General features: G+C 40.4%; 1 protein-coding gene and 1 non-coding gene across 7 annotated transcripts in view; one reads left to right on the forward strand and one right to left on the reverse strand.

Moving 5' to 3' along the window:
* Window positions 1–25,185, reverse strand: part of LOC100436047 (DExD-box helicase 50) — a 46,921-nt gene that overhangs the window by 17,886 nt on the left and 3,850 nt on the right. For 3 of the 6 annotated variants that reach the window (XM_009245535.4, XM_054523372.2, XM_024254098.3), the window contains 8 exons: window positions 23,266–23,377; window positions 22,599–22,895; window positions 19,197–19,272; window positions 18,339–18,517; window positions 16,317–16,434; window positions 16,020–16,205; window positions 15,390–15,535; window positions 9,661–9,810 (listed from right to left, as the gene is read on the reverse strand). In XM_009245535.4, the coding sequence (XP_009243810.1) occupies window positions 9,661–9,810; window positions 15,390–15,535; window positions 16,020–16,205; window positions 16,317–16,434; window positions 18,339–18,517; window positions 19,197–19,272; window positions 22,599–22,787 (1,044 nt within the window). In that variant the 5' untranslated portion in view covers window positions 22,788–22,895; window positions 23,266–23,377. The remainder of the gene's footprint in view (window positions 1–9,660; window positions 9,811–15,389; window positions 15,536–16,019; window positions 16,206–16,316; window positions 16,435–18,338; window positions 18,518–19,196; window positions 19,273–22,598; window positions 22,896–23,265; window positions 23,378–25,185) is intronic. The other 3 variants (XM_002820882.4, XM_054523374.2, XM_009245536.3) reach the window with 2 other exon arrangements.
* LOC112135262 (U6 spliceosomal RNA) lies at window positions 17,826–17,932 on the forward strand. The gene has a single exon (XR_002916568.1). It is a non-coding gene; the product is annotated as a U6 spliceosomal RNA (small nuclear RNA).

Below are 25,185 nucleotides of genomic sequence, written 5' to 3' on the forward strand. Positions count from 1 at the left end.
CTTCGGGAGGCTGACGCAGGAGAATCGCTTGAACCCAGGAGGCGGAGTTTGCAGTGAGCCGAGATCACGCCACTGCACTCCAGCCTAGTGAAAGAGCAAGATTCCATCTCAAAAAAAAGAAAGAAAAAAGAAATAAATGGAACACTTTAAACCATAGGAGATATAATCCAAAAATATTATGCAGTTGGCTGGATGGTAAGGAATAAATTCAAGAGTGATACATAAATTTCTGGTTTAAGCAATGGGTAGATGTATTATTTAGCCCTAGGGAATGTTGGAGACAGAGTGGGTATAGGAGTGTAGAAAGTTAATTAATTTAGGTTTAGGAACATAAAGGTTGGTGTGTCTGTACCCAGTAGGTCTAGTATTCTTGAGGCAGATCCCAGTGAGAAAAAGATTTGGGTATCATTACCATATACTCAATGACTGGAGCCACAGGAGTGATTAGATCTATCTATACATATGTATACTTCCATATTCCTATACTAATTGACTCCTTGCTTCAAGAAAAGAAATGCACTATGCAAAATGCTTTAAATAAACAATTTCTTTTTAAATAATATAGAGACGAAGTCTCACTATGTTGCCCAGGCTGGTTTTAAACTCCTGAGCTCAAGTGACCCTCCTGCCTTGGCCTCCCAAAGTGCTGGGATTACAGACGTAAGCCATTGTGCCTGGCCCACCTAAATCTTAAAATGCTAAAAAAGAAAGTAATTTTTAATACCACCTTTTTAATTTTATTTATATATTTTGGAGACAGGGTCTCACTCTGTCGCCCAGGGTGGAGTGCAGTGGCATGATCATTGCTCACTGTAGCCTCGACCTCCTGGACTCAAGAAATGCTTCCACCTCAGCCTGCTCAGTAGCTTGGACCACAGGTGTGTCCCACCACACCTAGGCAATTTTTTTATTTTTTGTAGAGACAGATTCTTGCTATGTTTCCAGGCTGCTTTTGAATGCCTGGCCTCAAGAACTTTTCCTGTCTTGGCTTCCCAGGGAAATTGTTAACAAAAACATCCTTTTATTATTCATTTATTTTAAGGAGATGGAATCTTGCTCTGTCGCCCAACCTACAGTGCAATGGCAAAATCACAGCTCATTACAACCTCAAAATACTGGGCTAAGAGATCCTCCCACCTCAGTCTCCTGAGTAGCTAGAATTACAGGCAAGAACCATGGCGGCCGGCTCAAAAGTATCCCTTTAAATAGGAAGCTTAATTAATACAATTTCCATAATACATTTTAAGATGTTTAATTCATGCATAAGACTCCCTTTAAAAACATATCTACTATATAAATAAAATGCCCATGCTAGTCTCAAATTCCTGGGCTCAAGCAATCTTTCTGCCTTGGCCTCCCAAAGTACTGGGATAACAGGCATGGGCCACCATGCTTGGCAAATATATATATTTTTTAATTTACTTTTTCTTCACCAAAAGCAGATACTTGAAATACCACTTCTTAAAAGCAGGACAATATATGTACGTAAGTATGTGTGCATATGTACGTAGGTACAAAATTATGCTAGTAAGTAGCACAACTGAGATTTAAACCCCAATCTGACTCCCAAGTCTGTGCTATTAATTACTATTCTTTTTTCCTCCATGAAAAATATGTAGAGTAAGAATCAGATCTGTAAGGAATACCAATATTTAAAGTACAGAAAAGAATACAAAAAGACCTCAGCAGAAACTGGGAAAGGTTAGCCAAAGAAGAAAATAAACCTGCGTGGTTATCATATAACCCAAGTTAAGAAAAATATTTCAAGAGAAGAAACATCTAATTTTTGAAAAAAAGTTATAAACAAATATAATTTAAATAAGTGGGACGGTTTTTCATAGTGAATTTTTCAATTGCAACACAGGTTTTTTTCTCATGCCTGTAATCCCAGCACTTTGGGAGGCCGAGGTGGGAGGACTGCTTGAGGCTAAGAGTTCAAGACCAGCCTGGGTAACACAAGGAGATCTTGTCTCTACAAAAAATAAAAAATTAGCCAGGTGTGGTGGCACATGCCTGTAGTCCCAGCTGGTTGGGAGGCTGAGGTGGGAGAACCACTGGAGCCTGGGAGATTGAGACTGCAGTGAGCCGTGATCACACCACTGCACTTCAGCCTGGGTGACAGAGTAAGACCCTGTCTCAAAAAAAAAGAACACAGGGTTTTTTTTTACTTGATAATTTGTCCTAAGAGGAACATACTACATTCATGATATCAGTGATGGTTTCCAGGTCTCCAACTTTTGAATAATTTATTTTTTCCAAAAGTGTGTGTGTGTGTGTGTGTGTGTGTGTGTGTATCTCTGTGTGAGAGACAGAGACTGTTTAATGATTCTTTCATTCAGAGAGGGGGTTCTTGCTGTGTTGCCTGGAGCTTAATCGATCCTCCCGCCCCAACCTCCTGAGTAGCTGGGATTACAGGTGCACCACCAAACCCAGCTGTTTAGAATTTAGAAGGCATTTGTTTCTGGGGGAAACCAAGTAAAACTTGACTTTTTACAAGTAAATTACAATTTAAAAATAAAAACAAAAAACTATTCGGGTTCTGTAATCCATAAAATCCCATATAACTCATAATGAGATACTACTAGTACTTTCTATCTAAATAGCAAAGTCACCCAGCAGAATGGAGGATGGAGAATTCCATTCTCCAAATCACAGAAACAGATTATTGTCCACTGAAAGGGGAATTCTCCCCCAGCCTTTGTAGCAAGACAATTTCTTCAAGATTAAAAAATAGCTTCTGCAAGAGAACTGCTACTGAATATTTTAAAGCAACGAAAAGAAAGGTAAATCAATTACCCTCTACCACTCTTTCACTATTTACCATCTATCTGTTTATAGAGGACTTTATTTATTTATTTTATTTTATGTTATTTATTTTTTTTGAGATGGAGTTTTGCTCTGTCGCCCAGGCTGGAGTTCAGTGGCGCCATCTCGGCTCACTGCAACCTCCGCCTCCCTGGTTCACGCCATTCTCCTGCCTCAGCCTCCTGAGTAGCTAGGACTACAGGCGCCCACCATCACGCCCAGCTAATTTTTTGTATTTTTAGTAGAGAAGGGGTTTCACCATGTTAGCCAGGATGGTCTCGATCTCCTGACCTTGTGATCCGCCCGCCTTGGCCTCCAAAAGTGCTGGGATTACAGGCATAAGCCACAGCTCCCGGTGAACCTGTCTCTTAAAAAGATAAAGGCCGGGCGCAGTGGCTCATGCCTGTAATCCCAGCACTTTCGGAGGCCGAGGCGGGTGGATCACAAGGTCAGGAGATCAAGACCACCCTGGCTAACATGGTGAAACCCTGTCTCTACTAAAAAATACAACAAATTAGCCAGGCGTGGTGGTGGGCTCCTGCAGTCCCAGCTACTCAGGAGGCTGAGGCAGGAGAATGGTGTGAACCCAGGAGGTGGAGCTTGCAGTGAGCCGAGATGGCGCCACTGCACTCCAGCCTGGGCGACAGTGAGACTCTGTCTCAAAAAAAAAAAAAAAAGAGACAGGGTCTCACTTTGTCACCCAGGCTGGAATGCAGTGTCATGTTCATAGCTCACTGCAACCTCTAACTCCTGGGCTCAAGCAATCCTCTTGCCTCAGCCTCCCAAATAGACAGGAATACAGGAACGTGCCACCACAACTGGCTAATTTTTTTTTTTTTTTTTTTGGAGACAGAGTCTTGTTTTGTTGCCCAGGATGGAGTGCAATGGCGCAATCTCGGCTCACTGCAACCTCCGCCTCCCTGGCTCAAGTGATTCTCGTGCCTCGGCCTCCCATGTAGCTGGGACTACAGGTGTGCACCACCACACCTGGCTAATTTTTTATATTTTAGTGGAGACTGGGTTTCCCCATGTTGCACAGGGTGGTCTCGAACTTCTGAGCTCAGGCAATCTGCCTACCTCGGCCTCCCAAAATGCTAGGATTACAGGCGTGAGCCATTGCAGCTGGCCTTGGCTAATTTTTAACTTTTTATAGAGATGGTGTCTCATTATGCTGCCCAGGCTGGTCTCAAACTCCTGACCTCAAATGATCCTCCCACATCAGCCTCCCAAAGTGCTAGAATTACAGGCATGCCTGGCCTATATTGGACATTTAAACATCAAAGCTAATGCTATACAATTAGTTAAAATGACACTGGGGAAGACAGTGACTTTGAGTCTCTAGTTCCCACATAACACACATCAACTAGGAAAACAAAACTAAAACTCCACAGACGACACATGTAACAAATAACAGACAAAATGGTCTCATGATTTCTAAAACATGAGCAGAGGCCGGGCACGGTGGCGCACGGTGGCTCACGCCTGTAATCCCAGCACTTTGGGAGGCCGAGGTGGGTGGATCATCTGAGATCGAGAGTTCAAGACCAGTCTGACAAACATGGAGAAACCCTGTCTCTACTAAAAATACAAAAAAAAAATTAGTTGGGCATGGTGGCGCATGCCTGCCATCCCAGCTACTTGGGAGACTCAGGCAGGAGAATCACTTGAACCCGGGAGGCAGAGGTTGTGGTGAGCCAAGATTGCACCATTGCACTCCAATCTGGGCAACAAGAGCAAAACTCCTTCTCAAAAAAAAAAAAAAAAAAAACATGAGCAGGGAAGGATAATTCTTGTATCTATGTGGGGGAATTTGCTAGTCCTAAGAACAGGTGATTCAGGGACCCAGTCTTTCAGGTCTGCCATCTTGAAAGCATAATGAAAAGCTACGTGGAAGGCATATTCTCAAATTGTTGACAACAGCAGCTGAACCTGGGAGGATTTTTATATACTTGAGGGTGATTGTGAGGAGCCAGAGTTAAGGTCTGCAGGGATTGGAGCAAGCTGGGCCCTATAAAAACTTTCCAAACTAACAGCCAATGCTCACTTTCCAGGACAAAGCACCACACTGAGGAGAAACTGCTGGACAGAGGATCTAAACTAAGGATGCCAAGAATAACAGGATCAAAGAAAAAAAAAAGATACAGAGAAAAATGAGGAAAGACACAGCTAGAACTAGAAAGTAGACCTTTTTTTTTTAACAGCTCTACTCAGATATAATTTACAGACTATATTTTTAAGCACGAACAAAAATAACAAAAGCAGCAGCTCTAGAGCTGTGACGCCAGAAGTATTCTCACCAATGCCTTCCCATCTGAAGTTCAAAGTTTAACTTAACAACGAGCAACAGAAGAGATCACAGTCAAATCTCACAGAAAGTAATTAGGAAGGAAAAAAACAATAAGAAGCAGAATAAGCTGGGAACAGTGGCACATGCCTGTAGTCCCAGTTACTCAGGAGGCTGATGAGAGAAGATCCCTTAAGGACAGGAGTTAGAGGCTGCAGTGTGCCATTATTGTGTCTGTGAATAGCCAAGGCACTCCAACGCTGGCAACATGGCGGGACCCTGTCTCTTAAAAAAAAAAAAATTGGCAGACACGGTGGCTCATGCCTGTAATCCCAGCACTCTGGGAGGCCTAGGCAGGCGGATCATTTGAGGTCAGGAGTTCTAGACCAGCCTGGCCAAAATGGTGAAACCCCATCTCTATTAAAAATACAAAAATTAGCTGGGCATGGTGCCAGCGACTCTAATCCCAGCTACTCTAATCCCAGCTATTCTGGAGGCTGAGGCAGGAGAATCACTTGAACCTGGGAGGCAGAGGTCACAGTGAGCTGACATCACACTACTGCACTCCAGCCTGGGCCACAGAGCTTGACTCTGTCTCAAAAAAAAAAAAAAAAAAAAAAAAAAAAGCAGACTATCTCCACAAATAAAGTGATCTAGAAAAGCTTATCCACAAAACAAATAAAAGCATACCATTTTGAATGAACTCAAACAAACATATATGCCTGGGCATGGTGGCTCACGTATATAATCCCAGCACTTTGGGAATCCGAGGCAAAATGATCACTTGAGGTCAGCAGTTCGAGACCAGCCTGCCCACCATGGTGAAACCCCATCTCTACTAAATATACAAAAATTAGCCGGGTGTGGTGATGTGTACCTGTAATCCCAGCTACTCTGGAGGCTGATGCATAAGAATCGCTTGAACCTAAGAGGCAGAGGTTGCAGTGAGCCGAGATCTTGCCACTGTACTCCAGCCTGGGTGATAGAGTGAAACTGTGTCTCAACAAAAAATTAAAAAATAATAAATAAAATAAAATATACATATATATCATATATTGGCTGGGCACAGTGGCTCTCGACTGTAATCCCAGCACTTTGGGAGGCAGAGGCAAGTGGATCGCTTGAGCTCAGGATTGAGAGCAGCCTGGGCAACATAGATCCCATCTCTACAAAAATGAAACTTAGCCAGGCATGGTAGAATGCACCTGTGGTCTCAGGTACTCAGGAGGCTGAGGTGGGAGGATCACTTGAACCTGGGAGGTGAAGGCTGCAGTGAGCCAAGATCATGCCACTGCACTTCAGCCTGGGTGACAGAGACCCCATCTCAGAAAAAAAAATAAAATATATATTATATATATTAAATATATAAATAATATATAAAAGTTTTTAAAGTTATATATATACACACACACACAAACACAGTTTTTTGTTTTTTTTTTTAAGAGAAAGGGTCATACTCAGCCAGGTGTGGTGGCTCACACCTGTAATTCCAGCACTTTGGGAGGCCAAAGCAGGCAGATCACAAGGTCAGGAGTTTGAGACCAGCCTGGCCAATACGGTGAAACCCGTCTCTACTAAAAATACAAAAACTAGCCGGGTGTGGTGGCATGCGCCTGTAGTCCCAGCTACTCAGGAGGCTGAGGCAGGAAAATCGCTTGAACCCAGGAGGCAGACAGAGGTTGCAGTGAGCCGAGATTGTACCACTGCACTCCAGCCTGGGCAATAGAAGGAGACTCTCAAAAAAAAAAAAAAAAAGAGAGAGATAAAGGGTCATACTCTGTCACCCAAGATAGAGTACAGCGTCAAGATCATATAGCTCATTGTAACCTCTAGCTCCTGGCCTCATGAAGTTCTCCCACCTCAGACTCCTGAGTAGCTGGGAGTACAGGCACACACCGCCATCTCTGGCTAATTTTTTTATTTTTTGTAGAGACGGGGTCTCACTATATTGCCCAGGCTTTTCTTGAACTCCTGGGCTCAAGCAATCCTCCAGACTTACCATCCCAGAGTGCTGAGATTACAGGTGTGAGCCACCATGCCTGCTAAAAGAAAAAATTTTAATGCTATAGTAAAGAACAAAAATCAAGAAAAACTTTTCAGTTTTTCAATGAGATAAAATAACTCAAGAAAGAAGTAGAAATAAAAGATAACTTTTCACAAATTAAGACTATACTAGAAAGAGTAAAAGACTAAATAAACACAACAGATTTCTTAAAAATGCGAAATTTTGAGGCATGTGTAGTGGTGCATGCCTACAGTTCCAGCTAGAGGAGCTCAAAGCTATCAAGTGCCATGATTACATCTGTGAATAGCCACTGCACTCCCATGTGGGCAACACAGCAAGATACTGTCTCTTAAAAAAAAAAGAGAGAAATTTTGAAAACTGAATAAGGAAAAAGAGAAAAAAGATTTGATGTGACAAGGGAGATTCAAAAAAAGACAGCCAACATATGCACAACAAGAGTCCTTAAAGAAGAAAACCAAAGCAACTGTAAAACCAAATGCTAAAAATTGTAATTCAAGAAAATTTTGCTGAACTTTTAAAAAATACATATGAAACTACAAATTGAAAGCGTACACTGCATACCCAGAAAAACTGACAAAGAACACCACCAAAATATATTCTAGTAAAACTACTGACTTTTAAAGGAAATCACTTAGAAAAAAGATTTTAAGAAAATCACATATAAGGAAAAAAGATTAGACTGGCATCTCACTTTTTATACCGATGCTTTATTCCAAAAACAGTAAAGTAACATATTTAAGACAATGAAGGAAAGAAAATGTGAACCAAGAATTTTATATACAGCCAAAATAATTTTCAGGTATAAAGTCACCAACAAGATTTTATCAATAGGCGATACTGTTTCCATAAGCCCTTTCTCAGGAATCTACTTAATAACAAGTCACAAACAACAAAAATGACTGGAGAGACACTGACATAAGGACTGATGGCATTGATTATTGGTGGATGTTAGCATCACAAAAAGAACTAGACATATATACCTCCCGCTGGAAGTACACCACCTATGAAGTAGTTCTGCCCTAAACAAACAAACAAACAAACCTGAATATTCAGAAAATATGGAAGACAGAGGAACATGTTAAATGACATCATGGGGAAGCAATACTCTAGATTTATGGCAATGTAGATTCTTAAACAAAAAAAGCTACAAAAAATACATAAAGGAGTAATCCATATATTAAAAGCAACTTAATAATCACACAATGTAAAAATCTTATTTGGACTCAGATTCAAGAAAACAAACAATAAAAGAAAATAACCATTTGTAAGAAAATTGATAATGTGAAATGAATATTTCTAAATATTAATTTTTTAGATGTGATAACAGTATTGTTATTTTTTTTTTTTGAAAATCCTTTTCTTTTGGAGATACATACCCAAACATTTATGGATATAATAATATGATATCTAGGGTTTGCATCAAAATACTTCTGAAAGAAGAGGTAGGTTAGCATATAGATAAAATAATTACTGAAGCTGGTGGATGAATACATAGGGGTTCCTTACATGATTCTATCAACTTTTCTCCATGTTTGACATTTTCTTTAAAAGTTTTTTTTTTCCTTTTTTTTTTTTTTGAGATGGAGTCTCACTCTGTCATCCAGGCTGGAGTGTAGTGGCACAATCTCAGCTCCCCGTGACATCACTGAACTCCTGGGTTCAAGCGATTATCCTGCCTCACCCTCCTGAGTAGCTGGGATTACAGGCGCCCACCACCACACCCGGCTAATTTTTATATTTTTAGTAGAGATGGGGTTACAACATGTTGACCAGGCTGGTCTTGAACTCCTGACATCAGGCGATCCACCCACCTTGGCCTCCCAAAGTGCTGGGATTACAGCCATGAGCTACCACGCCCAGCCAAAAGATATTTTTTAAGAAAGAAAAAAACACATGGATTTAGTATGCTGATTTATTAATTTAATAAAAATTTGTAGTTTTGTAACACAACTCTAAAATATTACCCTCTCTTACCCATAGAAATTCATTTTGTTTCAACTTTTATATTTTCCAGATCACATTTTCAAAGTCTTAAAAAAAAACCTGATAAAATCTGATAGAGGTCAGGTGTGATGGCTCACACCTGTAATCCCAGCACTTCAGCAGGCCAAGGGGAGGGTGGAATTGCTTGAGCCCAGGAGTTCAAGACCAGCCTGGGCTACATGGTGAAATCTTCTCTCTAAAAAATATGCAAAAAATTAGCTGGGCATTGTGGCATGCACCTGTAGTCCCAGCTACTCAAGAGGCTGGGGTGGGAGAATCACCTGAGCCCAGGAAGTCAAGAATGCAGTGAGCCATGATTGTCCCACTGCACTCCAGCCTGGGCATAAGAGGGAGACCCTGTCTCAAGACAAACAAACAAAACTGATAAAATTCTATCCTGACTTATCAGGTCACAGGATTACAGGTGTTAGCCACCATGCCCAGCCTTACAACTCAATTTTGAGAATGACTATCAAATCTGGTCCACAAAGGACAATATAATTTTCGTTCAGTGATTCATCCCCATAATTTCAATTAGAGAAAGCATGAAAAAAAGACTTACCTGTTTTATGTGTGGATTCATGGCCATTTCAGTTACATTCTTCTTGGTCTCACAGAAAATAATAGCCCTCCCTTCAGACCCACTGTAGACTTGAAGGACATCTCCAATAACTGCTGGCCTCTGAGACCAATGACACTGGATGGCCAAATGCTTTGAAGAATGAAAATACCACATTATTTGTTTCATTAAAATTATTTTAAAAAATTTCTCTTGTGTATTTTTTCTATCTGGTCAAGAATTAGCCTTCCTGGGAGACTGTAAGACAAAGACTCTCCTCAACAGCACTTAAAAACAATATAGACAAATGGTCATCAATAAACTGACGAAAGAATAAACAAACTGCAGTATATTCAAACAGAATACCATTCAACAACTAAAAGAAACCAACTATTGATATACATGGAACAATATGAACCTTAAAAAAAAAGCCGAATAAAATCTTACAGAAAATGAGCACATACAGTATCGTATCATTCCATTTATATGAAGTTCTAGAATAGGCAAAACCAATCAATTGTGGAAGAAAAATCAAACAGTGGTTGTCTCTGAACTGGGGATACTGACTGGGACGGGGCATGAGGGAACTTTCTGGGATGATGGCAACTTTCGATATGATGATAAGCGTTTGGGTTACACACATATGAATTTTTCAAAAATAGGCAAATGTACACAAGATTTTACATTTCATTGTACATAATAAAAATTATATGAATGAACCTCAAAAACATTATGCTAAGTGAATGAAACAAGACATAAAAAGTCACATATTGTATGATTACATTTACAGTCACGCATTGTTTCATGACAGGGATACGTTCTGAGAAATGTATTGTTAGGCAGCTTCATCATTACGCAAACATCAAAGAGTGTACTTACACAAACCTAGGGTATAGCCTACTACACACACCTAGGCTATATGGTATGTCCTATTGCTCCTAGGCTACAAACCTAAACAGCATGTTACTGTACTGAACACTGTAGGCAATGGTAAGTATGTGCATCTCTAAACATATCTAAACATAGAAAAGGCACAGTAAGAATATGGCATAAAAGATAAAAACTGATACACCTGTATAGGACAGCTTCGTTTTAATCTTATGGGACCACCATCGAATATGTGCCATCATATATATGGTCCATCACTGACCAAAACATCGTTATGCAGCACATGACTGCACGTGAAATATCCAAAACAGGTACATCCATAGAGACAAAAAACAGACTAGTGGTTGACAGTGGATAAAGAAAGGAGGGAATGGAGGCTGGGAATAGTGGCTCACGCCTGTAATCCCAGCACTTTGGGAGGCCAAGGCCAGCGGATCACCTGAGGTCAGGAGTTTGAGACCAGCCTAGGGAACATGGTGAAACCCCAGCTCTACTCAAAATACAAAAACTTAGTCATGGGCGCCTGTAGTCCCAGCTACTCGGGAGGCTGAGTAAGGAGAATTGCTTGAACCCGGGAGGTGGAGGTTACGGTAAGCCAAAATTAGGCCACTGCACTCCAGCCTGGGCAACAGAGCTAAACTCTGTCTCAAAAAAAAAAAAAAAAAAAGGAGGGAATGGGGAGTAACTTTAATGGTGTTGGGTTTCCTTCTGGGGTGATGAAAATGTTTGGAACTAGATAGAAATGATGGCTGTGTACTCTAAATGTACTATATGACACTGAATTGTATACTTTAAAATGGTTAGTTTTAGTTATGTGAATTTTACCTCAATTTAAACAATTGTAAATAAGGCACTCTACTTAAAGATATATATAGGCAGGGCGCGGTGGCTCATGCCTGTAATCCCACCACTTTGAGAGGCCGAGACAGGTGGATCACCTGAGGTCAGGAGCTTGAACCAGCCTGGCCAACGTGGTGAAACGCCATCTCTACTAAAAATACAAAAATTAGCTGGGCATGGTGGCAGGCGCCTGTAATCCCAGCTACTCAGGAGGCTGAGGCAGAAGAATCGCTTGAACTTCGGAGGTAGAGGTTGCAGTGAGCCGAGACTGTGCCACTGCACTTCAGCCTGGGCGACAAGAGTGAAATTCTGTCTCAAAAAAAAAAAGATATGTATGTTAAAATACTTACGGGGAGGCCAGGTACAGTGGCTCACACCTGTAATCCCAGCATTTTGGGAGCCGGAGGCAGGTGGATCATGTGAGGTGAGGACTTCCAGACTAGCCTGGCCAACATGGCAAAACTACATCTCTACTAAAAGGAGATCACTTGAACCTGGGAGATGGAGGCTGTAATGAGCTGAGATCATGCCACACTGCACTGCAGCCGGGGCGACAGAACAAGACTCTGTCTCAAAACAAAAACAAAAACATAACACGAACAAACAAGAAAACCCACCACATCTTTTGAGTGGTGTTAACAGTAAAAAAATAAGTAAAAATAAAAACCACAGGGATGCAAATCAGCAAAACAGACTATGGGAAACTCATAAAACAAATGAGTTTTTTTGTTGTTGTTTTTTGAGACGGAGTCTCACACTGTCGCCCAGGCTAGAGTTCAGTGGCACGATCTCAGCTCACCGCAACCTCCGCCTCCTGGGTTCAAGCGATTCTTCTTTCTCAGCCTCCCAAGTAGCTGGGACTACAGGCACGTGCCACCATGCCTTGCTAATTTTTGTATTTTTAGTAGAGACGGGGTTTCACTATGTTGGTCAGGCTGGTCTCGAACTCCTGACCTCAGGTGATCTACCAGCCTCGGCCTCCCAAAGTGCTGGGATTATAGGTGTGAGCCACCGTGCCTGGCCAACAAATGAGTTTTTTCAACAGAAAATTGCAAAAAAAAAAAAAAGGAACTATAGATTATAAAATGTTTAAGACGTATATCAATCAGTAGCAACGTAAGAATTGTATTTGGATCCAGATTCAAACAAACTATTTAAAAAAGACAGCGAGGGCAATGTGCACACTAGGTATTTAATGATATTAAAGAATTACTATGCCAGGCGCAGTGGCTCACGCCTGTAATCCCAGCACTTCGAGAGACCAAGGCAGGCGGATCACTTGAGGTCATGATTTCAAAACCAGCCTGGCCAACATGGCGAAACCCAGTCTCTACTAAAAATACAAAAAATTAGGCAGGTGTGGTGGTGGGCGCCTGTAATCCCAGCTACTCGGGAGGCTGAGGCAGGTGGAATCACTTGAACCGGGGAGGTGGAGGTTGCAGTATGCTGAGATCACACCATTGCACTCCAGCCTGGGCAACAAGAATGAAATTCCATCTCAAAAAAAAATCACTGTTTTTCTTCTACTGTGATACTGACTGTGGTTTTAAAGAGCCCTTAGTTATCATTTTGGAAATACATACAGTTACTTGAAGATGAAATGATGACTGGGATTGTTTCAAATGCAGGGGTGAAGAAAAGATCATTGTTAAAGACTGGTAATAGGTAATGGGTACATCATATTCTTTATACTATTCAATCTTTCTATTCAATTTACTATTCAATTTTATATGTTTGAAAATGTCCTTATCAACTGTTTTTTACTATACATTTTACATTCTTACTGCAAAACTTTCAAACATTACTAAATAAAAAGCTTCTTTTTTCTTATTCTTTTTTTTTTTTTTTGAGACAGAGTTTCAATCCGTTGTCTAGGCTGGAGTGCAGTGGCGCAATCTCGGCTCACCACAACTACCACCTCCTAGGTTCAAGCAATTCTCCTGCCTCAGCCTGCTGAGTAGCTGGGACTACAGGTGTGCGCAACCATGCCCAGCCAATTTTTGTATTTTTAGTAGAGACAGGGTTTCACTATGTTGGCCAGGCTGGTCTCAGAACTCCTGACCTCATGATCCACCCGCCTCGGCCTCCCAGAGTGCTGGGATTACAGGCATGAGCTACCATGCCCGGCCCACAAAGCTTCTTTTTACCATCCAGCATGCCCCTTCCCAGAAGTAATCATTATTTTGATGTTTATTCTTTCAACCTGTGTTCGTATATTTACATAAATGCCTAAGGAATCCATTTAGCACTATTTGTGTATTTTTTTAAATAGTGTAATTTTTCTATACATCATTGTATAATTTGGTTTTTATCACTAATTGTTTTTAACCACTGCATTACATTCTGCAGATACTACTATTCACTTAGTCACCTAGTCTTTCCTACATACGCATACATATGCAACTATTAAATAGAAAGATGACATGTTACCTAGTTGCCTGTCATAAATAGTGTAAATATTACCTTTAGTTCTTTTTTTTTTTTTTTTTTTGAGATGTTGTCTCACTCTGTCTCCAGACTGGAGTGCAGTGGCGCGATCTTGGCTCACTGCAACCTCCGCCTCCCGGGTTCAGGCAATTCTCCTGCCTTAGCCTCCTAAGTAGCTGGGATTACAGGTGCGGGTCACCACACCAAGCTAATTTTTGTATTTTTAGTAGAGACGAGGTATCACCATGTTGGCCAGGATGGTCTCGATCTCCTGACCTCGTGATCTGCCCGCCTCAGCCTCCCAAAGTGTTCAGAATACAGGCGTGAGCCACCGCACCCAGCCTTTTTTCTTCCTTTTTTTTTTTTGAGACAGAGTCTCGCTCTGTCACCCACGCTGGAGTGCAGTGGCGCGATCTCGGCTCACTGCAAGCTTCACCTCCTGGATTCACGCCATTCTCCTGCCTCAGCCTCCCAAGTAGCTGGAACTACAGGCGCCCGCCACTGTGACCGGCTAATTTTTTTGTATTTTTAGTAGAGATGGGGTTTCACCGTGTTAGCTAGGATGGTCTTGATCTCCTGACCTCATGATCCGCCCGCCTCAGCCTCCCAAAATGCTGGGATTACAGGCGTGAGCCACCACGCCCGGCCCTAATTATTTTTTTAAACATGCCATTGGTTTAACTTTCATGGAGTCAAAATTATAACCCTTTTCCTTTATGGATTCTTCTTCTGACTTCTGTGGGGTTTTTTTTGTTTTTTTTTTTTTTGAGACAGGGTCTCCCTCTGTCACCCAGGCTGGAGTACGACAGAGCAATCTCGGCTTACTGCAACCTCCACCTCCCGGGTTAGTGATTCTCATGCCTCAGCCTCCCAAATAGCTGGGACTACAGGGGCCCGCCACCAGGCTGGCTAATTTTTCTATTTTTAGTAGAGACAGGGTTTCACCATATTGGCCAGGCTGGTCTCACACTCCTGACCTCAAGTGATCTGCCCGCCTTGGCCTCCCGAAGTGCTGGGATTACAGGCGTGAGCCACCATGCTCGGCCCAATTTCTTTGTTAGAAAAGTATTCCCTTTCCTGAAATCAAAAAACTCTTTATTCACCTATGTCTGCTTTAAGTTATTTTACAGCTTAATTTTTTAAATCTTTGAGAAATTTTTTTGGTTTGGGGGAATGGGATGAGGATCTAACTTTTTTTCACCTCAGCTTTAACAAATTATCTCTGCACTATTGTTTTCTAGTAAATATAAATCGCCTTCTTTGTCACGTTGTAAATATTTTGTTTTTTGTTTTTGTTTTTGAGCAGCTTTAAAGAGAGAAAGAAACACTTCAAATCTGTCTCTATGGCTGCTTGTGTGTTTCCTATTAGGACCTGCCTATTCGTACGCTTTTTTTCCCCCTATTTATTCTATTCTGCTACTCAGTCTCAGACTATAAAAATATATAGGTGTCTTACTAAGAGCAGAAAAGGAAGACTAGGCGTGAAGAGGTACCCAAAACTTAAGTTTAGCTTCAACAAATGTCAAAAGTAAATACCAACTAAAAGCTAAAATCTATCATGCTAGAAAGCTACTTACTTCCACAGTAGTTGCAGCCTTTTGAGTCATTTTTCCAACAAGGTCAACCTGTTCATATCTGGATTTCATGTATTTTTTTGCAACTTTGTATACCCACTGTGGGCAAGTTGCAGAAAAAAGTAAAGTCTGAGGATTGTCTTCAGAATCTTAAATAAACAAAAAGAATTCAAATGTTTTCTTAATTTCCCACGATGTAGCCAGCTCTTAAAAATCCTCCCAAGCTTCAAAAAAATAATGAAAAATGTAAAACTTGGGGTGAATTTTTAACACACAGACTTCATTGCAATTATTAAAACTTTCAACTTGCAAAACTGGGGGACAGTATGAAGAGAACTGAACCCAAAAGGAAAGTGAGAATTTAAGAAGGAACAATGAACAAAGAAATCAATAAAATGAGTTAGTAAATCTAACTACTGACTATAAAAAAAAATAGAATAAAGCATAGAAAGCTAAGCAAATAGTTAAAATGATCCTATCATACTTTCTTTTTCAAGGACAGAAGAGATACCAAATTATTTTAGTTTTGTTAGAACGCAGGGGACACTGCAATAAAAATTATTAAATAAAAACTCATTTGCATTTAAGATTGAAGAATAATTGCTAATGTGCTTATTTTGAATTAGGATATACCAGTTTTGTAGGATTCGTGAATAATATCTTCAACTTGTTCAGCGAAACCTAAATCTAACATCTGATCCACTTCATCAAGCACAACATGTCGCAGTTTAGAAAGATCCAATCGGCCACTCTGCAGATGGTCTTTGATACGACCAGGTGTTCCAACCAAGATGTCAATACCATTTCGAATATGATTAACTGTGAGAAGAGAGAAATGCCATCAATATGTAAAATCCACACTTTCACATTATTTATTTATATATGAGTATCAAATATGTCTTTGCAAGTCTATCATACATATTTACTCACTTTGGCTTTGATATGATGTTCCACCATAAAAACACGCCACACTGAGTTTCCTAGTTATATCTTTGAAGTCTTTGGCTACCTGGTTTGCCAGTTCCCTTGTTGGAGCCAAAACAAGTACCTGAGCGAGAGGTTTAAAAAACAAAAAGATACTTTTCTAAAGACATATCTAAATTAAAACCGAGAAGACTTTTTTTAGGTGCATTTAAAACTAGGAATCTCAACGTTAATATTGCAGTATTTAAAGACACATCACAAATAGTAAAAGGAACAGCAGCATATATTTATTATATCCTCCCTTACTTCCTTCAGGTCTCTTCAGTGAGGTTCCCAAGCCCATTTTCATATCCCCCTGCCCCTCTTTATCATTTCTCCTCAGCACTTAAACCACCTAAGATACTGATATTTTACTTATTTGCTGATTGTCTATCTCACCCAATAAAATGTAAGCTCCATGAAGGCAGGAATTTATGTCAGGTTGGGTTACTGTATTCCTTAACACTTCAAACAGTGCCTGGTACAGTACAGGAAACTCAAAAATGTTTGTTAAACGAATGAATGTTCACCATGTGCTAGGAACTAATGCTTTACAGGAATTATCTAATTTGATTCTCATAAAAACCCATGAGTGGCATTATTACACCATTTTCGTAAATGAGAGACTTGTATCTCAGAGAATTAAAGTCTTGCCCAAAATCAAACACCTAGAAATGGCAGAGCTGGAATCTCCATTAACATCTTTCTAATACAAAAGCTGTTTAAGGCAGCTTTGGGGCCAGGCGTGGAGGTTCACACCTGTAATCCCAACACTTTGGGAGGCCAAGGTGGAAGGATCACTTGAGGCCAGGAGTTCAAAACCAGCCTGGACTACATAATGAGACCCCGACTCTACAAAAAATAAAAAATTAGCCAAGTGTAGTGGCACCTGCCTGCAGTCCTACCTACTGGAGAGACTGAGAGGAAGAGAGAATTGCTTGAGCCCAGGAGTTCATGGTTACAATGAGCCATGATCACCCCACTGTACTCCATCCTGGGCAACAGAGTGAGACCCTGTCTTTAAAAAAAAAAAAAAAAAGCAGTGTTGAGATTATATCCTATGTCCTATTTCAGTCTTTTCCTAATTTCACCCCAAAAACATAACTCTCCAAAAATATTTATCCTGTAAGTCAACACAGCCAACCTGATTTGGGATAGCTGATCCAACACTATTATGATTTAATTATATTTATTTATGTGTGTTAATTTGCTCTTATAATACCACTCAGGAGTCCTACAAAGAACAAATTACTTTTAGTCATGCAGCTGTTCATATTATGATGCTGATTTTTTCTTCACTTTTACAAACCTTGAGTGCACACTGCTTTTTAAGTCAAATTTTAGGCTTACATTTTACTAGTCCCCTCTGTTGGTTGATTTTACATTTATAAAATAAGACAGATATCTAGTACCCCAATAATATATAAACTAGCAATATCATTTCTATAATACTCTTCTTAAAAAGTCCATCTGTGTGTGCTCACTTCAGCAGCACATACACTAAAAATGGAATGACACAGAGAAGATTAGCATGACCCCTGCACAAGGATGACATGAAAATTCACGACGCATTCCATACTAAAGGGAAAAAAAGGCAACACTGAAATAAATGATGCTGAACATTTACTGAATGACAAATAAATGAACACCTCTTTAGAAAATTCATTTGCTTAAAAGCAAAGGTCAGGACGGAAGAAAAGAGAAGAAAAGGGTCAACTAAATATATAAATTGTAAATAAGATATACCGGCTTTATAATTCATGAAATTATCAAAGACATCTACGGATCCATGCACATCACATTCATGTGCAAAAACTACTTCACTTTAACTTTGCTTGAAATTTCTTTTTGTGAAAAACAACATATTTTTGCTTTATGCCACAGCGCTAACTTCTCTACCTTGGGGGTATTAGAACTTAGGACTCGTGTAACTTTCTTTCCCTTTCTGTTAGAGTAACATTTAAAGCTTTTACCCCCTATAACGATTACCTTTGGTGAGCGGCTTTTTTTAATTGTTTCTTGATTTCTTTGGAGTCTTTCAATTAAGGGGATGGCAAAAGAGAATGTCTTTCCTGTTCCTGTCCGTGCTTGAGCTATTAAATCTTTTCCTTCATATACAGGACCAAAGGTCTTAACTTGAATAGGAAAGAGATATGTTACCCCTCGACCTGTAAAATGAGATTTAATTAAAATACTTCTTTACGACTAGCATTAGGAAAAAATATATTCATTTGAAAATGACAATCATGATTCTTCTATGTCTGCCTAAAGACATAATACCTGGTGACACAGTTATTCCTACCACAAACAAGAATTACTAAAAAATTAGTCTAAACTTCTGACGTATGCATATAAATCTTAAAGCTAAAAACAAGCCAGAATATTGAAAAGGATGATGTAAAAGTAAGTGCAATTAAAGAAGAGCTACTTCTCTATGCTTTTTATGTTCTCCTTTTGGTCAGAAAAGGCACAGGAGTTTTACAAAATCTAGTGATAGATTTTTAATTGCATATCCATTAAATCTGCATACCTTTGGGCCAGCCATGGTGGCTCACGCCTGTAATCCCAGCACTTTGGTAACCCAACTTGGACAGTTCACAAGGTCAGGAGTTTGAGACCAGCCTGACCAACACAGTGAAACCGCGTCTCTACTAAAAATATGAAACTTAGCCAGGCATGGTGGCACGCGCCTGTAATCCCAACTACTCAGCAGGCTGAGGTAGGAGAATCGCTTGAACCCAGGAGGCAGAGGTTGCAGTGAGCCAAGACTGCCCCACTGCACTCCAGCCTGGGCAACAGAGCGAGGCTCCGTCTCAAAACAACAACAACAACAACCAAACTGCATACCTTTCAGAAGCTTTATAGTCTCTTCAGAAATAGGAAAATTGGAGAAGGCTCCTTCTTTCTGTTCACGTGTTAAGGTCTGTAAAAATGAAATCAATGGCCTAAATAATATAATTCATACTCAACTCTTCCTCATTTACTGTTTTTAATTTTGTACAGATTAACTTACAAGGAAAATTAGTGGAACACTCTATTTTTTTTTTTTTTTTTTTTGAGACAGGGTCCCACTCTGTTGCCCAGGTTGGAGTGCAGTGGCACCATCACAGCTCACTGTGGCCTCAACCTCCGGGCTCAAATCCTACCCACCTCAGCCTCCCAAGCAGCTAGGACCACAGGCGCATGCCACCATGCTCACTTAGTTTTTTATTTTTTGTAGAGACAGGGTCTCACCATGTTACCCAGGCTGGTCTTAAACTCCTGGCCTCAAGAGATCCTCTTGGCCAGGCGCGGTGGCTCATGCCCGTAATCCCAGCACTTTGGGAGGCCAAGGCAGGTGGATCACCTGAGGTCAGGAGTTCAAGACCAGCCTGACCAACATGGAGAAACCCTGTCTCTACTAACAATACAAAATTAGCCAGGCGTGGTGGCGCATGCCTGTAATCCCAGCTACTCGGGAGGCTGAGGCAGGAGAATCGCTTGAACCCAGGAGGCAGAGGTTGTAGTGAGCCGAGATTGCACCATTGCACTCCAGCTGGGGCAACAAGAGTGAAATTCCGTCTCAAAAGAAGAACAACAACAAAAAAAAGATCCTCCCACCTTGGCCTCCAAACTGCTGGGATTACAAGCATAAGCCACTATGCCCAGCCAAAAAGGTTATTTATTAATCTAAATCATACAGGTGTAGACAAAATTATAAAGATTAACACAAGCCTATAAACTAAGCTAAAAGAAAGTATAGAATGAGGAATGTAAAGTTTTTCTGAAAATAAGTTAAAAATTTATTCTACAGTTTTTGAAAGCTTTTTTATTTAGGTTGCTAATACAAGAGAAAGTTACTGTAAACTTCAAGATTTCTTTCACATATATACAAGTTAGCATGAGATTATCATTTAACATTTATTGAAAACTTTGTATACTAATGTGTACATAGAACAAAAACAGTATGTCTACCCAGTAAGCTTTATTGTTCATGTGTTTAAAGAAACACACACTAACAATTTTCAAACTTGGAATTAGATAAAAAATAATTTCAAATTCAAATGGCATGCCATTTAAACAAACCTCAATGCTGCTGTTACCTTTTTATGATTAAAAAAAATTATAAAAATAATACACTGTTGGCCAGGCGTGGTGGCTCATGCCTGTAATTCCAGCACTTTGGGAGGCCAAGGTGGTAGGATCACTTAAGCCCAGGAGTTCAAGACTAGCCTGGGCAATACAGTGAGACCTCGTCTCTATAAAAAACAAACAAACAAACAAAAAATAAACAATACACTGTCATTGTAGAAACTTTTGAAACTGGCAGGGCCCAGTGGTTTATGTCTATAATCCCAGCACTTTGGGAGGCCAAGGTGGGTGGATCACTTGAGCCCAGGAGTTCAAGACCAGTCTGGACAACATAGTGAATGAAACACCATCTCTCCTAAAAATACACAAATTAGCCAGGCATGGTGCTACACGCCTATAGTCCCAGCTACTCAGGAGGCTGAGGTGGGAGGATCACATGAGCCCAGGGAGGATGAGGCTGCAGTGAGCCATGATCACACCACTGCACTCCATCCTAGGTGACAGAGTGAGACCCCATCTCAAAAAAAAAAAAAAAAAAAAGGCAACTTTAAAAACTACAGAGGAAACAGAAACAAATTTAAAAATTATTTATAATCCACTCAGCTAAAGCCGCATTTGAAACATACTCCTCCAATCTTCACTCTATGCACATAAAATTTTTAAAATAGAAATTAAATCACACCGTATATACCATTTTATAATCTTTTTTTTTTTTTTTTTTTTTTGAGATGGAGTTTCGCTCTTGTTCCCCAGGTTGGAGTGCAATGGAGTGATCTCGGCTCACTGCAACCTCCGCTTACCAGGTTCAAGCGATTCTCCTGCCTCAGCCTCCCAAGTAGCTGGGATTACAGGCATGCGCCACCACACCCAACTAATTTTTTTGTATTTAGTAGAGACAGGTTTCACCATGTCGGTCAGGCTGGTCTTGGAACTCCTGACCTCAGGTGATCCACCTGCCTCAGCTTCCCAAAGTGCTGAGATTACAGGCGTGAGCCACTGCGCCCAGCCTATTTTTTTCTTTTAACAAGATACAATGACTACCTTTTCTATTGTATACCCTTTGGGATAGCTGTATTCTATTACACAGCTATAGTATGTTTTATTTAAACCAACTGTCTACTATCAGACATTTAGGATGTTTAAATATTTTGCTATTATCAACAACATTACTATGATAAGAATACTTATTCATACAGCTTTGCACACCTCTTGATCATCTCCATAGGATAAATTCCTTTAAGTAGAATTCCTAAACTCTCATGTGATCTAAACAAAATAATAAACTGTTAAACCTATTATAACACAGATTTTACCAGGCAAAATCCCACCAAAGTGAGAAGCAAGCCATAGATTCCACTGCTAGCAATACAGATTTAAAGGACCTTATTTAGATCAACAAACACATGTGCTTCCTGCCAAACAGCAAATTCACAAATAAAAAAAAAAAGGCCATAAGACAAGGATTCAACATTTTTTCCCAATGCTCCCCAAAGATTATGCATTAAGCTCAAATGTATATGAATATCAGCAATTATATTTATATAATATAAAGAATTACTAATTATCGGCCTGGTGTGGTGGCTCACGCCTGTAATCCCAGCACTTTGGGAGGCCGAGACAGGTGGATCACTTTGAGGTCAGAAGTTCAAGTCCAGCCTGACCAACATGGAGAAACACAGTCTCTACTAAAAATACAAAAATTAGCCAGGCATGGTGGTGCGTGCCTGTAATCCCAGCTACTCGAGAGGCTGACTCAGGAGAATCGCTTCAACCCGGGAGACAGAGGTTGCCATGAGCCGAGATTGTGCCATTCCAGTCCAGTCTGGGCAACAGAGTGAGACTCTGACTCAAAAAAAAAAAAAAAAGAAAAAAGAAAGAAAAGAAATTCAAGTAGATAACCATCAAGCAATTCCGAATAACTTTAGGAACCCAAATGTACAGAAAAGGTTTAAATTTGACTATTGCTCCCACCTCGCCCCAAGAAAAAGGCCATACAGTGAAATAAACAAGGGCCAAAGGAAAAAAGGCTCAGGCTTCACCTGTACACACTCTAGTGCAACTAAGAGTACTAGACACTAATCAAGAAATACTATAGAATCAATTCTAATTAGCCTAAAAAAATCAAATCAACCTATAGTTCAATGATAATGTCAAATGCAAAATAAAAAGCTTCCATACCTCCTCTAGTTTATTATCACTTGATTTATGAGTAGAAGTATCTAAGGATGATACTCGCTTTGATTTTTTTTCATATTCATCAATATCTCCATTTGGTAGATCTTTTCTTCTTGACTTATGAGATTTGGAGAATTCATCTGAAAGTCTATTAAATCCTTCTTCAGTGTCTCCATTTAGCTTCTCTTTCATTTTAGATTTTTTGGCCTTGGGAGCATCCAGGTCATCTGTAACACCATTTTCTCTTGTTTCTGATTTCTCATCCGAGTCATAATGGTGCCTTGACTTCCTTCTGTCACTCTGTGAACAAACAAAGAAGCATGACAAGATGGTCAGAGGTTTTCTTTTAAGACTCTAGAGAAGTTAGAGTGTGACTCCCCCACCAGTTCAGCTCAATCTACAGTTACTTTGAAAACCTACCTGCTAGAAATCCAGACTGCTTACTAATGCCAAGCTCTAAGCCTCAACTCTTGCTATCTTTCTCATCCCCTTCCTAGCATTCTCAAGACTCAGCCTCTAGCCCCTCTCTAATCCCATCATAAGATTTAAGGAAAATTAAGACGGTTTCTCCTTAGGGAAAGAAAGACAACCCCAGAATTATAAATTACTAAACAAGCAAAAACTTCCAACATTTGCAAGAGAAAAAAATTAATACTTATGGAATACCTACCCAGCACTGTGTAATGTGTTTTCAGCTTATCTTGTTTAAATCTTCACAACAACCCTATAAGGGAAGTACAGGTCCATAATCCCTTATCCGAAATTGCGATATCCATAAAGCTCTGAAAACCGAAAGTTTTTTTGTAACTTATTTGGAGGCAAAACCTTACCTGAACTCATTTGATGGCAAAATTTAACTTGAACTAATGTGAGGCTCTTTATAGTCTTTATTTATCCCGCTTAGTATGACCACTCATATTTAATATTAAGGTGTTTGATTACAGGTTTCGGGCCCCAAACCCTACCAGGGTGCTACCCTTCTAAAAATCCCCAAAATTCTGAATTCCAAAATACAACTAGTTCCAAGGATTTTGGATAAGGGATAGTGAACCTGTATTACCTTTGCCATTTTATTTAATTATTTATTTATTTTTGAGATAGAGTTTTGCTCTGTCACCCAGGCTGGAGTGCAGTGGCGCAATCTTGGCTCACTGCAGCCTCCACCTCCCGGGTTCAACTGATTCTCCTGCCTCAGTCTCCCAAGTAGCTGGGACTACAGGCGTACACCACCACGCCCAGCTAATTTTTGTATTTTTAGTAGAAACGAGGTTTCACCCTGCTGGCCAGACTGGTCTCAAACTCCTGACCTCAGGTGATCCACCAGCCTCGGCCTCCCAAAGTGCTGGGATTACAGGCATGAGCCACTGCGCCCAGCCACCTTTGCCATTTTATAGACAAGGAAACAGAAGTTCCAAGAGGTTAAGCAACTTGCCAAAGATCCACACGTGGGATTTCCTGCAGCTGTAAGTACTAGAAATTGAATCTAGCACTGCCTGACTTGAAAGCCCATTCTCTTTTCACATTATGCTTCCCCCCTGCACTTTGACAATTCACAGGTTAAAGGAAAACGAAACTATATAATTCATATAGAAGTCCAATTGTTATACTTCCACGGAAGGACAGTAATCCTGGAATTTTTTTTTTTTTTTTACGTTTTAAATTTAGTTAATTTTTTTAAAAAGCACTATTTTTCAACTTCAATTTTAAAATGTCAAACTAGTGGCCAGTGTGATATTTACAGAACACAATAAATGATTTGGGAATTTAGGACTTTAGCCTGGTGGCTAGCCGTGGTGGCTCACGCCTATAATCCCAGCACTGTGGGAGGCCAAGGTTGGGCAGATCACCTGAGGTCAGGAGTTCAAGACCAGCCTGGCCAACATGGCGAAACCCCGTCTCTACAAAAATACAAAAGTTAGCTGCGTGTTGTGGCACACGCCTATAATCTCAGCCACTCTCAAAAAAATGAATTACCTGGTCAAATATTCAAAATAGATAGCAGTGATTAGTGATAGTAAAAACTACTACCACCAAAATGTTCACCATAACTTACACAACTTTTAGAGTTCTTTCACATATAATTTTCTCATCCATAAAACTGGAATTGCTGTGAGAATTGAACAATATGTGTGAAAATGCTTTGCAGTTACACATTACATCATCTGATCTGCAGTTAACTGCACTAGCCCACATCTTTCCAAACCAATAGGTTCTACAGAAAAATAAGATTATTTATCGCCGGGCGTGGTGGCTCACGCCTGTAATCCCAGCACTTTGGGAGGCCGAGGCGGGTGGATCACGAGGTCAGGAGATCGAGACCATCTTGGCTAACCCGGTGAAACCCTGTTTCTACTAAAAATACAAAAAATTAGCCGGGCATGGTGGCGGGCGCCTGTAGTCCCAGCTGCTTGGGAGGCTGAGGCAGGAGAATGGCATGAACCCGGGAGGTGGAGCTTGCAGTGAGCCGAGATTGTGCCACTGCACTCCAGCCTGGGCGACAGAGCGAGACTCTGTCTCAAAAAAAAAAAAAAAAAAAAAGATTATTTATCGATTCAGTCTTGGGGCTTGAATTGCTTCTGGGCCCTACACT

This window comes from Pongo abelii, chromosome 8, assembly GCF_028885655.2.
Source record: "Pongo abelii isolate AG06213 chromosome 8, NHGRI_mPonAbe1-v2.0_pri, whole genome shotgun sequence".
NCBI classification, from domain to species: domain Eukaryota; kingdom Metazoa; phylum Chordata; class Mammalia; order Primates; family Hominidae; genus Pongo; species Pongo abelii.